We start from the raw sequence: 15,927 nt of genomic DNA, 5'->3' as shown, positions 1-15,927 counted from the left end.
GTCAATGAATGCCTGCTGACTAGGTTCAGCGGTGGCCTAGAAGAACTGCATCACGCCACTGAAGATGCCATTGCTTGACCAGATGACTATGCACACGCTAAATAAATAGAATACTGAAAGACAGCACTGAAACAATCATTATCTGAGATGTCACTACGTACAGAATTTACAGCTATTAGCCAAATCAATCACTTGATAAGAAAATTGTAGACATTAAGCAGGATGTTGTGGCGTGAGTTACATTTCAGCTCACCGTAATGATTTCAAGCCAGGTTACCCTGAATTTATATATTGAAGTTAACTATTTTAGAAGACATACTCTAATTATCCCAATTTTCACCAAAAAGATACTTAATGCAACTTACAAAATGCAATTGGTTTATATGACAAACACTGTTACAAAGCAATACAATAAAAGGTAACAATATGGACAATATCCTGGATACTTGGCTAAATTACAAGATAAATTTGAACGTCACAACTCATACCAAATTTATCAGGATATAATCCAGAGTAAACGCTTAAACCAGGGATTGGCAACCTTTGGCACGCGGCTCACCAGGGTAAGCACCTTGGCGGGCCGGGCCGGTTTGTTTACGTGCCGCGTCCGCAGGTTCGGCCGATCGCGGCTCCCACTGGCCATGGTTCGCTGTCCCAGGCCAATGGGGGCTGCGGGAAGCAGCGCAGGCTGAGGGATGTGCTGGCCGCTGCTTCCTGTCGCCCCCATTGGCCTGGAGCAGTGAACCGCAGCCAGTGGGAGCCGCGATCGGCCGGACCTGCGGACGTGGCAGGTAAACAAACCGGCCCGGCTTGCCAGGGTGCTTACCAGGGTGCTTACCCTGGCGAGCCGCGTGCCAAAGGTTGCCAATCCCTGGCTTAGACTTTGCCTCAGCCCCCTCTCTACTTAAGTAGTGAAACAATTATGATCCAATGCAAATTATGCACTGAGCACACAATTTTTCCCCTGGGGAGAAGATGAGACAAAGAATAAACCATATATGACAGCATTAATCATGCCAGTTAACTGGAAAGTTCCCAGATACTACAATGATATGGTCAGTACAAGACCATATACAGAGTACATGATCACCTGCTGTTCTGATACATCTCGATAAAAAACTAGAAAATAATTGCACATTATTACCAAAATTGAATAGTTTCAGATTTAACTTTTACAAGTTTAAAATACAGCAGACCTGACCTAACTTGCAAGTATACATGACTGAAAAGCTTTTTTTAAAAACAAGTATATATACCATGCTAAGTGTCCCAATTTGCAAAAAGTAGTTCAGAAGAGTCTGTAAGTGCCCTAAATCATGTAACTGTTTATTACTTGATTCTTAGTAAATTGCTAAAAAATGCTGTTTAATAGCAGATCCAGGATCCTATCCCACCTTATGACAACCGCTGCAGAAACAATCAGAATCTTCTTTCAATGCAAGTAAACAGAGCTCTCTCATCATGGCTCTTTTTGTAAAATAATATGACAACAGTGGAATAAAATAATATAGTGCAATGTTCTGTTTCAATGGTCATTGAATTTGTTCTGATTGCTTCAGAATAACTAGGTAAATGAGCCAATCCATTCACATTTTTAACTGTCACTTCAATAAACCAGGACAGTGAACATACGAATGAACGGTGATAAACAGCAGGAAGGGAATGAGTGAGAAAGGACAAGGATTACAACAATATGAGCACTACTCAGGTTAAGGTACAAAGACATCTTGATTTTTTTAATTCACACAAGGCAAGAGCACATTTCAGAACATGTTATTTAACTTACAAGTTAGTCTTTTGGGGATTGAAGAGCTGATACCCCACTACTGGCTTTCTTCCATTTAACAGCCCAGTATTCATTCAGCTGGTAATGCCACACCCACCATTCATCAGCATTGCAGACTGTGTTGGATGGGAAGGTGAGCAACTTATTTTGCTTTATATAAAACTGTGTCCATCCAAAGACCAGACAAGCCTATTTCTACCACCCTCCATCCTTGGTATCATGCATTTTTTCATACTTATGTTTTTAATAGGGCTGTCAATTAATCACAGTTAACTCACACAATTAACTAAAAAAAATTAATCGTGATTAAAAAAATTAATCACGATTAATTGCAGTTTTAATCACACTGTCAAACAATAATAGAATACCAATTGAAATGTATTAAATATTTTTGGATGTTTTTCTACATTTTCAAATATATTGATTTCTATTACAACAGAATACAAAGGGCACATTGCTCACTTTATATTATTTTTATTACAAATATTTGCACTGTAAAAATGATAAACAAAAGAAACAGTATTTTTCAATTCACCTCATTCAACTACTGTAGAGCAAATCTCTTTATCCTGAAAGTGCAACTTACAAATTTAGTTTTTTTGTTACATAACGGCACTCAAAAACAAAACAATGTAAAACTTTAGATCCTACAATTCCACTCAGTCCTACTTCTTGTTCAGCCAATTGCTCAGACAAACAAGTTTGTTTACATTTACGGGAGATAATGCTGCCTGCTTCTTACTTACAATGTCACCTGAAAGTGAGAACAAGCGTTCACATGGCACTTTTGTAGCCGGCATTGCAAGGTATTTACATGCCAGATATGCTAAACATTTGTATGCCCCTTCATGCTTCAGCCACCATTCCAGAGGACATGCTTCCATGCTGATGATGCTCGTTAAAAAAAAAAAATGCGTTAAATTTGTGACTGAACTCTGGTTTCTCCTGCTTTGTTTTACCTGCATTCTGCCATATATTTCACGTTATAACAGTCTTGGATGATAACCCAGCACGTTGTTCATTTTAAGAATGCTCTCACTGCAGATCTGACAAAATACAAAGAAAGTACCAATGTGAGATTTCTAAAGATAGCTACAGCACTCGACCCAAGGTTTAAGAATCTGAAGTGCCGTCCAAAATCTGAGAGGGACGAGGTGTGAAGCATGCTTTCAGAAGTCTTAAAAGAGCAACACTCTGATACGGAAACTACAGAACCCAAACCACCAAAAAAGAAAATCAACCTTCTCTTGGTGCCATCTGACTTAGATGATGAAAATGAACATGCGTCTGATTTGGATTGTTATCAAGCAGAACCCGTCATCAGCATGGAAGCATGTCCTCTGGAATGGTGGTCGAAGCATGAAGGGACATACGAATGTTTAGCCTATCTGGCACATAAATATGTTGCAACACCGGCTACAACAGTGCCATGGGAACGCCTGTTCTCACTTTCCGGTGACATTGTAAACAAGAAGCGGGCAGCACTATCTCCCGTAAATGAAACAAACTTGTTTGTCTGAGTGACTGACTGACCAAGAAGTAGGACTGAGTAGACTTTTAGGCTCTAAAGTTTTACATTGTTTGATTTTTGAGTGCAGTTTTTCTTGTACATAATCCTACAAATGAAAGTTGAGCTTACATGATAAAGAGATTGCACTACAGTACTTTTATTAGGTGAATTGAAATACCATTTCTTTTGGCTTTTTACAGTGCAAATAAATATTTAAAAAAATATAAAGTGAGCACTGTACACTTTGTATTCTGTGTTTTAATTGAAATATATTTGAAAATGTAGAAAATATCCACAAATATTTAAATAAATGGTATTCTATTACTGTTTAACAGAGCAATTAATTGCAATTAGTTGTTTTAAACACATGCTTAATCATGATTTTTTTTTTTAAATTAACACTCGACAGCCCTAGTTTTTAATGCTCTTATTTCGCATCCTACAGGATGTCAGGTAGGAATACTGAAAGATTTAAAAAATTATACAATAGTGGGAAATAAACTTATCTATCTCAGTAGGCAAGCTCCAGTACTAATGATTGTTTGGTCTAATGTTAGAGTGCATGCTAGGGTATCACATGGAGGCAAGTAGGGGACTGTGGAACAGTTGCTCTTTAGAAACCCAGAGAAGAAAGAATAGTTAAAAGTGAACTGAAATGCTTTTTACAGAAATAATGAAAAAATGGATTCCAAATTATTTTTACAGTTAATGTTCAGTCAACACGTAGACTGACTAACCACAACTAAGAGCAATTTTTTAAAAATGGATGTCTAGAATTACACTAGGCTTCTGAATTTGTTTTCAAACATCTAATAAAGTGACCTGATTTTCAAGTTTTGGCCAATTACTTTAATATACAATTGCTGAAATCAACTCCTGCACTTTCCTGCCAAGACCTGAGGGTTCTGTTCCTATCCCACTTACAATTAATAATTTTATTCACACCGAAAGGAGTGTAAAGAACACAGTTTCCTGCACAGTTTAGGTGTTAACTGAGGTCACCAGATGTTATAGAAGAGAGACCCCCCAAGGACTGAAACTTAAGCCCTGACAGGTAAAAAGTATTTCCATTCCCCTTAACACATACTTATGTACATATTTTTAGGTCTAGATGTATGTTTTGCAATTGATTTGGGATCGCTCCCCCTTTTTACTCAACTTTTAAGGGAACTAAATTGTTAATACATAGAAACTGTGGTTCTTTGAGATGTGTGGTGCACAATTATATTCCATTTCAGGTGTGTTTGTCCAGTGCACTCGAGCCAGACACTTTTGGTCAGCAGTACCCATCAGGGGAGTTCATGAATTTTATGTGCTCTCAGTGCCTCCAATGAAGGGCATAAAGGACAGGGCCACCCTCCCCTCCCCCGTTTTCTCTATTTCCTTCATACCAGAATCTTAGTTGATATCAGACTCAGAGTAGCAGGGATGGAGGGTGGGTCATGGAATACATATGTACATGGTACATCTTAAGAACCAGTTATTGTAGAGGTAAGTAATCGTTTATTCAAGTGGTTGTATACATAAATATTCCAAGTTAGGCGATTCTCAAACAGGGCTGTCCATTGGTGGTGCAAATTCAGCTAGTGCATGCAAAGAACTCTGGCAAGCTCCGTCATGTGTGCAGGATATCATGTGTCCCAGCAGCTTGAGACAGAAACTTGCTGTTGTTCTCGAGAGAGACCATAGACTGGTGCATAGGGTTAAAATGGACTGGAACATTCCCAGAGATAGATATGTGATTGCACATGTTGAGCCAAGAATGGCTTCAATAAACTCAATTCTCTAAAACAGACACATTGTCAATTTATGCATGTTTATTTTCCAGACTCAACCAAGTAGTGCCTGGATCTGATGGATGCCATCTGTGACTTTTTGCCTGTAGTGACAACAGATTTGTCAATTGTCCAGATACGGGAATACCTGGATACCCTTAGGTAAGCCACTGCCATAAGCTTTATAAAAGCTTCTGGGGGTTGATGAGAGGCTGAACAGAAGTACTGTATATGGATAGTGGCGATCCCCACACCGAACACCTAGGATATATCCTGTGGCTGGGGTGGATAGACACATGAAAACAGGCATCCTGTAGATCAAGAGCAGCACACCAGTCGTTCAAATCAAGAGAAGGAATACTGCCTGAACACCATTGTTTTGATAAAGGTGTTCAGGTCTCTTAGGTCTAGGACAGGCCTTAGAATTTTTCTTTTTAGGGATGAGAAAATAATAGGAATAAGAAACACTTCTCCTATGCTTTGGAAAAATCTGCTCTATAACTCCAAGATCGAGAAGAGATTGTACAATCTCATGAGAAGGGTCCCTGAACAGGGAGTGGGAAGGTGAACGGGGGACTGAAAGGGAATGGTTAATGCCAAATTCCACAATGCCTAGAACCCAATAATCTGAGGTTATGGCATTCCAGACCCCGTGAAAGTGGTACAACTAATTCCCAAAGGGAGGGACAGGTTGGGAAGATCTGGTACAACGTGAATTCTGCTCCCGAGTAAGCAGTTAAACCTGCTGCTTTGAGGTTTGCAAATACTGATGAGAGGTCAAGTGTGGCAGAAGCCTAGGAAATTTATGTCTTTGCCTAGCTGGATCACATTGTCTAGGTGGAAGAGAGACTGGTTGATAAGGCTGGGCCTGTAATGCCTCCTATTGGGAGCATGTGAATTCTAATTGATCTCTACGCCTTATCTGTTTTGTCCCTAAAGCGATTGCACCTTTCAAAGGGAAGGCCCTCAATTGTTTGTATTTCCTTAGGGAAACCAGAAGCATGAAGCTATGAGGACCTTCTCCTCACTATGGCCATTGTCACAGATTGTGAGGCTGTGTCTGTCATGTCAAGACCACCAGAAGTGATGTTCCGGCTATGAGCTGGCCCTTGGTTATGACAGCCTGAATTCCAGCTGAGATCACTGGGCATTTTGTCCGTAAATACTGTAAGGGAGTCCCAATTAATAAACTTATATTTGGAGAGATCCGCTTGGTAATTTGTGATTCTCGTCTGTAAGCTCACTGTGGAGTAGCTTTTTCTGCCTTGCTAGTCAAGCTTTTTAGGTTCCTTGTCCCTAGGGTTAGACTTCTGTTGTCCTGGCCTGGACCTCTCATTTACAGCCACCACTACAAACGATCCTTGCATAGAGTAAGAATTGTTTGAAACCCAGTGTTGGAACTTGATAATGTTGATGAGCTTTTTTACATGTGGGTAGTATGGAGGCTGTGGTCAAGGCCTGACATGAATAGGCTGAAAGGGTGTACCAGAATTCAAGCTACTCTTTTCCCCTTTGCCCCCCCACTGAGGTAAAAGCCTCCACTCTAGGCTTCAGAGCCCAAACTTCAACATGAGCTGCAACTTCAAATCATTGTCTACACAGCTATTTTTCAAGTGCTAGCTGAGCTCCACTAGACCAAGTCTGTTGACCTGGGCTGGAAGGCTTGCTCCCGCGGGCTGTGTAGATATACCCTTACGGGGTTTAAGTGATGGCCCTGGAGACTGTGACTGGTGCCTCCATTCTGGTCGACTCCTAGTGCTTTCACCCTCTTTCAGAGGATGAGGTATTCAGCACCAGAGTGTCTACCAAATATAGAGTGGCTGCCAGAACACTCCTTATTGAAAGATGGTCAGGGACACTTGGTACCGGAGGCCAGGAGCATGGATTCTTCCATGAGATACATTCTCAGCCAGTTCTCTCTAGATTTCTTTGTTCTTATGGAGAAGGAGCTACATAGATTAACCTCTCTGGAATGCGGCATTCTAAACAAAACAGGAACCATTGTACATCCATCATTTAGCAGCATGACAGCCTGAGAGAACAGATGTTATTTAAAACCTGGGGATTTTCTGACTGACAACTTCAGCAGCAGCAGTAATAGTAGTACAGGAGTACCACCCAAGGAAATAGAGAAGAGACTTATCTCAAAAACTCAGAGAGAAAAGGAAACACGATTTTAAAAAAAGCCTGTCACTAACTACTATGTAAACTAAGCTAACTATATACAAGAGTGCTAATAAGTACTGAATGACAGTGAGGTGCAGATGGTAAGAAGAAACTGAGAAGTGTCAGGGTGGCCCCACCCTTTATGCGCTCACCTGGAAGCACAAGGACACTCAGGGCACAGGAATCACCCCAGTGGGTACTGCTGATCAATCATCTCTGACTCGAATGCACTGGATGCACACACACCCTAACTGGAATACATATGTGCACAAGCATTCAAACTTTCTCTTCACCTTTCATAACTGTGTTTAAATGCCCCCTGCCTTCTTTAGAGGTAAGTGCTGTATTGCTCATACTTCCATTGTTTTGCAGATACATTTTAAGTAACAGTTATTAACAGAGCCCCATGTAAAATTCAATTAGTTGGCCTTTTGATTGCTGCAAAATTATGGATTTCTCTTAGAATGCCACACAGTTGTGCCCCAGAATCAAGGTGGATTTTCTGTTGCAACTAAATATAGCCTTTAGCAAAAAGCAGCACCAAATTTAGTGTAACCAGAGGATACACTATATTTATAATCACATTTATTTGCGCAACTGTAAAGTTTAACTTCTTTATTCAGATTCCTAATTTTTATTATACTAGAAAATGATGAATGATGCATTTCTTATTTACCAGATGAGTAATGATTTAGTTGTGATTTGTGTCAAGGTCTGTTTGGATGGACATTCAAATTCAATTAAAATACACAAAAACAGCATTTTAATTTTTTTTATTAAATAAAACTACATTAAAAATGCTGGATACATAAGAAAAAAGTTAGTCAAAGTTTATCAAAACTTTTTTTGCATTTAAAAATAACTGATTTATTAAATAAAGGAAATATCTGTAGTTAATGAATTTAACTGATTGTTTCTGGTCACCATGTTCTACAAGTTTTTAGCACTAGCACATCTCATCTTCTTACACCCAGTTTTTATTCAGAGATTGCAAAACAAGCATCCCTACTTTTTTAACTCCCAATTGTTTTCTCAACTAGCTATTGAACTGAACTAGCTGAAGAAAATGAAATGAAAATATTCTCTCTGCACATACAGAAGAGTCTACTGCTATCATAAGCTGGTCCCATTTCAATAAATTGCTTGGGTCAGTGACTTCCACCAGCTCAGTAGTCTGACTTTCCTTAAAACTTGACAGCAAACATGTACTTTAATTTTTTTTTGTATTTAACTTAAATTATTTTAATAAATTATAATAAGTTAAGGCCTTAGTATAGGTTGTCCTAATGTCAAATAAATTTATTAAAAAAAACCCTATTTAAATAAACACTGATTTTTTAAAAATAATTTTTATCCACCTCATTTTTTAAGGTTTAAGAGGAAACCCTTGCAAGCTAGAAGTATAACCAAGAAGCAGGTATAACCAATGCAGTAACATATGTCAGAGTCTACCAACCAGTCTGAAACAAGCAGCAGAGGGTCCTGTGGCACCTTTAAGACTAACAGAAGTATTGGAAGATAAGCTTTCGTGGGTGAATGCCCACTTCATCAGACGCAAGTGGGCACTCACCCACGAAAGCTTATGCTCCAATACTTCTGTTAGTCTTAAAGGTGCCACAGGACCCTCTGTTGCTTTTTACAGATTCAGACTAACACGGCTACCCCTCTGATACTTGACAGTCTGAAACAGTAACTTTGAAAGATGCTAAATGCTCCACTCATCTGTTTGGTGTTAACCCCAAACTGTCAACATTAGCTATTTATTTTCTGATCATGTTAGTAGAAGCATCAGTCTAATATGCTTTTATGTTATTATGGTTGCTATGACAGATTTTGGGGTGGGTTACAAGGTGACAGCTAGTTGGTATAAAAGGCTCCTGGAACGGAGAATAAAATACTCCTCCCCTAGTTACTTGGGGATAGAGGCAACTGAATCCAGAGGGTGAGGGAAAAAAAAAAAAAAAAAAGAGAGAGAGATGTCCTCCAGCAGCAAGAGCCAAACTGCCTCCTGGATAACAAAAAACACCCAACTATTCAAACCGCTAGCTTCCCTCCCCATCCCAGACAGTTCCTAGGATGCAGGGACTCATTAGTTTAAAAAAAAAAAAAAAGTCTCTTTATGCAGCACATTTAAAACTTAGAATTTGGGAGCAGCACCTCAGGAATGGAGATTGTTTGCAACTCTGAAGTGTTTGTAACTGAACAAAATGTTATAGTTCAGGGATCGGCAACCTTTGGCACGCAGCCTGTCAGGGAAATCCACCAGCGGGCTGATTTACCTGCAGTGTCTGCAGGTTCGGCAGATTGCAGCTCCCACTGGCTGCGGTTCGCCGTTCCCGGCCAATGGGGGCTGCGGGAAGTGGCACCAAGCACATCCCTTGGCCTGGGCCGCTTGCCGCAGCCCCCATTGGCCTGGAATGGCGAACCGCAGCCAGTGGGAGCTGCGATGGGCTGAACCTGCGGACGCTGCAGGTAAACAAACCGTCCCAGCCCGCCAGCGGATTTCCTTGATGGGCCGTGTGCCAAAAGCTGCCGATCCCTGTTATAGTTCTTTCAAAAGTTTAACACTGAACATTGACTTAATACAGCTTTGAAACTTTAGTACACAGAAGTTGTTTTTTTTTAGTAGTTTACAGTTAACAGTACTGTACTGTAATTTACTCTTTTTTTTTGGTCTCTGCTGCTGCTTGATTGTGTACTTCTGGTTCCAAATGAGGTGTGTGGCTGGCTGGTCAGTTTGTAACTCTGGTGTTCGTAACTCTGAGGTTCTACTGTAAACTGAATCAAAATAAATAATACAAGGAATATTGTACTGATTGGACAGGCAATGAGGGGGCAATGTGGAATGATTGAGGCCTAATATGCCACATAGGTCAGGGGCCTTACTTATCTGACACCTTGCCCAATGTTAGTTTTCTTGTTACCCAGTAGAACAGAACATGCATCCCATCAGAAACTGCATAGAGATAAGGTCAGCTCTTGAGTCTAAGGTTTTTAAAAATTAACTGAACTGCTTAGATTCAACTAATGAAAATTGAAGTTAACACGATAAACAATTATTTGTGGTAGCTACTCAACTTTGACTGAGGTAGCGGTAGAATGGATGGAGAACATTAGGGTACATTAATCAACTCACATTGCTAGTGTCAACTGTGTTGCTAGGAGGAAGTTAGTAAGATACTAAGTCAATTCTGCTAAGTAATGTTCTTACAGATAGATACTTCAAAAGCAATTGAAAAAAGTTTGTCAACTATAGATTACAGGTTTGATTCACCTCATTTTAGCAGTCTAAAACTTCCAGATTCCTCAGAACTTTACTCCTGCTTAATATACTGTAACTGAAAATGAACTATATGCATTAATTTATTTAAACTCAGCTCACAGTCCATGAACTGGAATTGAGGGCATCAACAAAAAGATACTGAATATTCTTTCTTGGAAACCAGGTGGATGAAAAAAATCAGTATTATTTGCTACAAAGAAAAAACTTTTAAAAGCCTATATTGTGATCTACTCAAAAGAGCTGCGGGTCAAACAAGAATAAGAGACATAGGCCAAAACTATCAATACAGATACACTTAGAAATTAAAAAAAAACCCATCATTACTATAAATATCACAAATAAGAAAATAAGGAAACAAAGGTGTTGAAAAAGCTAGAAAAGGTATTATTATACTTACTTGGTGTGAAAGCAAATCTGTGCTTACATAATTCACAGTATTCTTTTCTGCTGTGTTTCAGCCACTGAACTAAGCTGCAATAAAAAGAAACACAAACATGGAGCTAAAATGTGTCTACACTTAAAAATTTAAGACATCCAAGCAATTAATTTCCTGCCACTTATGAAAAGTTCAAGTCTAAAAAAATTACAGTTGAAAAGCCAATAATTGGATTTATTAATTTATCAAATATATTAAGCCTGTTAAATCAATACAGATAGATTGGACCACTATGAAAATGAAATTGGTATGCAAGAATGGAAAAGGAGGGTGGGCTACCACTGGTAACTGTGACTCTTCAAAGAGATTGTTTGTACTACTGATGATGTGCCCTCCTTGGGTGTGCATTAACTCAAGTCTTATAGACACTACTATCCAAAAGGCTAACACACACAGGGCACGTGCACCTCTATTAATGTGGACCTGTAATTTTTTTTCTCCCTCCCTCTCTCCTCTCTGAGGATTGTTTGTACAAAGTACACCTGCATATCTAAGGTTGAAATAGTAAGTGATTGTGTAATTAACCACTATCATAATCCATTCACACTGGGGGGCAGCTTTAACTTTGGCATTTTCATGATTAACTGTGCAATCATAATATTGCATTAATATAGGATTTTTAAAAGTTTAAATATAATATTTACCCTTGGGCATTAGACCTTTACACTCTAATTCATATCTACAAAGGTGCAGAAAGATATACTAATAATTTAGTAAGTTTAGTCAGCTATCTTCCTGATGCGCACAGTTTATAAAAGACTACCAGTCAAATACTACTGTATTCGTAAGCAGGAATGACTGTTACTACATGTAGGTGCACATACTTTGGTTTTCACATGCTCTTTACGCTATAGACAGAAAGCGGACAATGCGAGCTAACCTGTAAGAACCAACCAAAAGTTTACATTTAAATATAATTTTTCCACAAACTAACTTTTCTGTTTACAAAGTAGTTATTCTGAAGACCTAACAAGTATCCCTTTTAGAAAACATTTGTGTTCTGTTAAAAAAATTAAAACTTACCATTCTTGATGAATAAATTTAATACTGCCAGTACACACGCACGGATGATAGAGGGGTTTCTCAGGTGTTCCTTCAGACCGACACACCCTACATATGTCTGCTGGCCAAAACAAGAAACTTATCATCATTTTGCTTAAAGTTTCTCACACATTTAATATCAAAATAAATTAAGAATAAAAAATAATGGAAAATATAGCATTATGGTCAAGGATCATGCCACAGAGCAAAATAAAACCAGACCGATTTAAAATGAAATAAACTGAAAAATACACAAGACATATTTTGAACTTAATTGGAGAAATAAAGAGTCTATGAGCTCCAGAAGAGCAGAACAGAATTCTGCTTCTGCTTCCTGAACACTCTGCCACTGTAAAAAATTGATAAAAATCTCTACCACACAAAAACAACAGAATGAAAGGTTCTGGAATTAACAAGTATATACAAACACACAACTGCTGAGGACGCATGCCTGAGCACATTGGATGTGAAGATATTTGTACTGCTAAAACAGCAACACATAGGGGTCATCTGAGGACATAAGCTGATGCTCCCAGACAGCTGCCTCTCAACTTGGCATTGGAAGCTGAGAATAGTTGTAGAAGTTTTATGCTAAGTAAACAGAAGACAGGAAGGTCTGAGGTCTAACCAAGGATGTGTCATTTGGGATATTAGCCCTGACCCTAGTAAATTATTGTTCTCAGCACTTTAGAGGAACTAAAAAAACAAATTTAAAAAAAAACCTCACTGCTTTAAAGTGACAAAAGCTGAAAGGTATACTTGATCAAGTGGATGCAAGTTCTACCTAATTAGAAGCAATACTGGTTTCAGGAGCTACAGAAGAGCAGAATAAATTCTGCCTCTTGTTCCATAACCCTATCACCTGCTTTCTCCTGAATTAACATAGCTGTGGGAGATTTTCTGAAGTGAAAAACATGTTATTTCTATTTATAAGAGCAGACACAAAGCCTATCCCAACTCTAGATGCTCTTGACAATTAGCTAAACACAACCAATACAGATGGAACACTTAAGTAAATAAAATATTTAAGAGTCATTATCCTAGCCAAAAATCATCTGTATGAAAACATCAGCTCCATGCCTTGTGTTAAACATTTGTGTCAAATTGTCAAGAAAGTGCCACATCTTCTTATGTTCATATCTTTTTGTGCTCAGCTAGAACTCAAACTGTTAATGTTTTACTTTCTCTAAAAGTCAGAAACAATACATAGCTATTTTCATCCACAGACCGCAAAGTATGTACTGAACACCAGCCTCTGTGTATGAGGCTAAGATAGTCCACCCCAAGTTCAGTTTTCAGAAACTGGCCATAAAAACTTAAGTAATTCAGGAGATAAGAGGAGGAAGAATAAATTGGTACATTTGATTCAGGTCTCTGGATCATTTACATGGACTATAAAGCTAAAATTCAGTAAGCCCAGAAACATTCTGAATGCAGCATCAGTAATATTACAGATTGATATGGTCAGCATTGAATTTGCCTCAGTTAGTTTCATTACCTCATAAGACATAGTGATAAGACCTTTTTATTAACCTATCACTATACACATGAAGTGTGGCTGACTCATCTGTGGACAGCAGGAATGGATTGTGTTGCTCTTAGGTACGTAAGTATATCTTTCTTATTGAGTGTTCTCAAAAGATGGTGTAGAACAATTGCTGCTCCTCCCTGTGGGCACTGCTGAGATGTTCTAGAGTAGTGGTGGGCAAACTTTTTGGCCCGAGGGCCACATCTGGGAATAGAAATTGTATGGCGGGCCATGAATACTCACAAAATTGGGGTTGGAGTGCGGGCTCTGGTTGGGGGTGCGGGCTCCAAGGTGGGGCCAGAAATGAAGAGTTCAAGGTTGCAGGAGGGGGCTGGAAGGAGGGCTGCAGGCTTTGGCTGGGAGTGTGGGCTCTGGGGTAGAGCTGGGGATGAGGGGTTTGGAGTGCAGGAGGGTGCTCCGGGCTGGGATCGAGGGGTTTGGAGGGCAGGAGGGGGATCAGAGCTGGGGCAGGGGGTTGGGAGAGGCTCAAGGGTGCAGTATAAGCCCAAGTCTGAGCCTAGGCTCAAGGCAAACCCCCCTTGCATCCACACTGCAATTGTACTAACCTAGGGCTCAGACCCAGGGTCCCAGGACCCTGGAGGGTCTGAACCCGAGTCAAGCTAGGGCTAAGGGTCAGAGTCCTCCCGCTTTCCTATGTACATGTGGCCTTGGCTTGATTCAGGTTCCAGGTGTCCTCCAGATAGATCGCACCCTTACTGGTGGCAGAGTAATAGCACAGCTGGCAGAAAGCATCATTACTGCCTGCCCAAGCATGGTCCCAATTCCTGCTCCTCCTGCAATGATGGCTCCAGCTTCTGCTCCTCCTTGCTGTTGTGCAGCGCTTGCCTGGAGCAGGTGGCAAAGTTGCCAGGCCGGAGGTGACTCCTGGCTCTCAGGATATTGGGGGGTCATCCCTCCCCAGGCCAGGCTGAGCTGGGAGCTCCACGGGATAGGGTTGCCAACCCTCCACTACTGTCCTGGAATTTCCAGGAATTAAAGATGAATCTTTAAAGATTGTGTCATATGATGAATATGTCCAGGAATACATCAAACCAAAATTGGCAATCCTATCCACAGGGCAGTGCTTGGTCCCCGCTTCGCTCTCTGGCTCTTGCTTCCGGGCTCCCCGGCTCTTGCTTCTGGGCTCCCCCTGCCCTCACTGGGACTGCATGTGCAGGGGCACCTGGATGCATGCACTGTCAGGTCGGTGAGAGGGAGCCAGCCCCAAAACTTCCCTGCAGCCTTCAGTGCGGGCAGGGACAATGGCTTGACTGGAGGTGCTGGAGCACACTGCACCCAAGCCCTGGGTATGCACTTCACCACTCCGCAGCAAGGCTGGTGGGTGTGTGTGTGTGTGTGTGTGTGTGTGTTAATGGATGGGATCTTTGGGAGGAGAGCAATGATCCCCCAAGCTGGGTCACTTGGGCAGGGACACACACTCTGGTCAGAATGAAGCATGGAAGGAAGTAGCTACTTCTGCGGCCCTTGATGGGGGAGTGCCAAAAAATGAAAACCTTGATTATTAAGCAGACTAGTGGGTCACCCATGTTGGCTGCTTCTGGAGACTTGTTAGAAAAGTGGGAGTAAAAAGCACCATCAGTTGAACACCGGAGGCTGGTTCTGCCCCAGTGTTCAGTTGAGCCACGGTTAGAAAACTTTAAATGGGGTGGTGACTCTGATGCAGTGTATATCCCACTAAGGGTGTTCCTCCTGAAGAGCAAGTGATCTGCAACTTGCACAAGCACACTACTACAGAGTCTCCAGGGTTTTCAGTGGAGATTGATACGGTCAAGCCATTTCACAAACCCATTCACTTCACTCCCCCCGCCTCCCCACCACACATTTATTTTCCATCAAGACCACTCCCTCTCACAAGCACTGTTCCCCCTCCCCCCACAAAATGAGCCAGTTTCCCCTCCCACCCCCAAGCACATAATACCATTTATGTCAACGTCATTTGGTGGGAATAGTATCCAAGCCTGTCCATGAATGTAGTCAGTATAGTTTTCCCACAGTGTACCACGTTCCTAGGGCTAGAGCAGTGGTTCTCAAACTTTTGTTTTGGTGACCCCTTTCACACAGCAAGCCTCTGAGTGCGACTCCCCTTATAAATTAAAACCACATTTTTTTATATTTAACACCATTATAAATGCTGGAGGTGAAGCAGGGTTTCATAAAATCATAGAATGTCAGGGATGGAAGGGACCTCAGGAGGTCATCTAGTCCAACCCCCTGCTCAAAGCAGGAACAATCCCTAGACAGATTTTTGCCCCAGATCGCTAAGTGGCCCCCTCAAGGATTGAATTTACAACTCTGGGTTTAGCTAGGGTTACCATACGTCCGGATTTTCCCGGACATGTCCGGCTTTTTGGGACTCAAATCCCCGTCCGGGGGGAAATCCC

General features: G+C 40.8%; 1 protein-coding gene across 2 annotated transcripts in view; it reads right to left on the bottom strand.

Moving 5' to 3' along the window:
• MARCHF6 (membrane associated ring-CH-type finger 6) overlaps positions 1–15,927 on the bottom strand; it is a 119,359-nt gene that overhangs the window by 94,151 nt on the left and 9,281 nt on the right. The window contains exons 2-3 of one of the 2 annotated variants that reach the window (XM_024206374.3): positions 11,980–12,079; positions 10,918–10,991 (exon numbers count right to left, since the gene is read on the bottom strand). In XM_024206374.3, the coding sequence (XP_024062142.2) occupies positions 10,918–10,991; positions 11,980–12,079 (174 nt within the window). The remainder of the gene's footprint in view (positions 1–10,917; positions 10,992–11,979; positions 12,080–15,927) is intronic. The other variant, XM_026659121.2, reaches the window with a different exon arrangement.

The sequence above is a fragment of the Terrapene carolina genome, unplaced genomic scaffold (genome assembly GCF_002925995.2).
Source record: "Terrapene carolina triunguis isolate 2854851 unplaced genomic scaffold, T_m_triunguis-2.0 Scaffold580, whole genome shotgun sequence".
Taxonomy (NCBI): domain Eukaryota; kingdom Metazoa; phylum Chordata; order Testudines; family Emydidae; genus Terrapene; species Terrapene triunguis.
The sequence above is the reverse complement of the archived record's forward strand: the minus strand, read 5'-3'. Positions and strand labels throughout refer to the sequence as shown.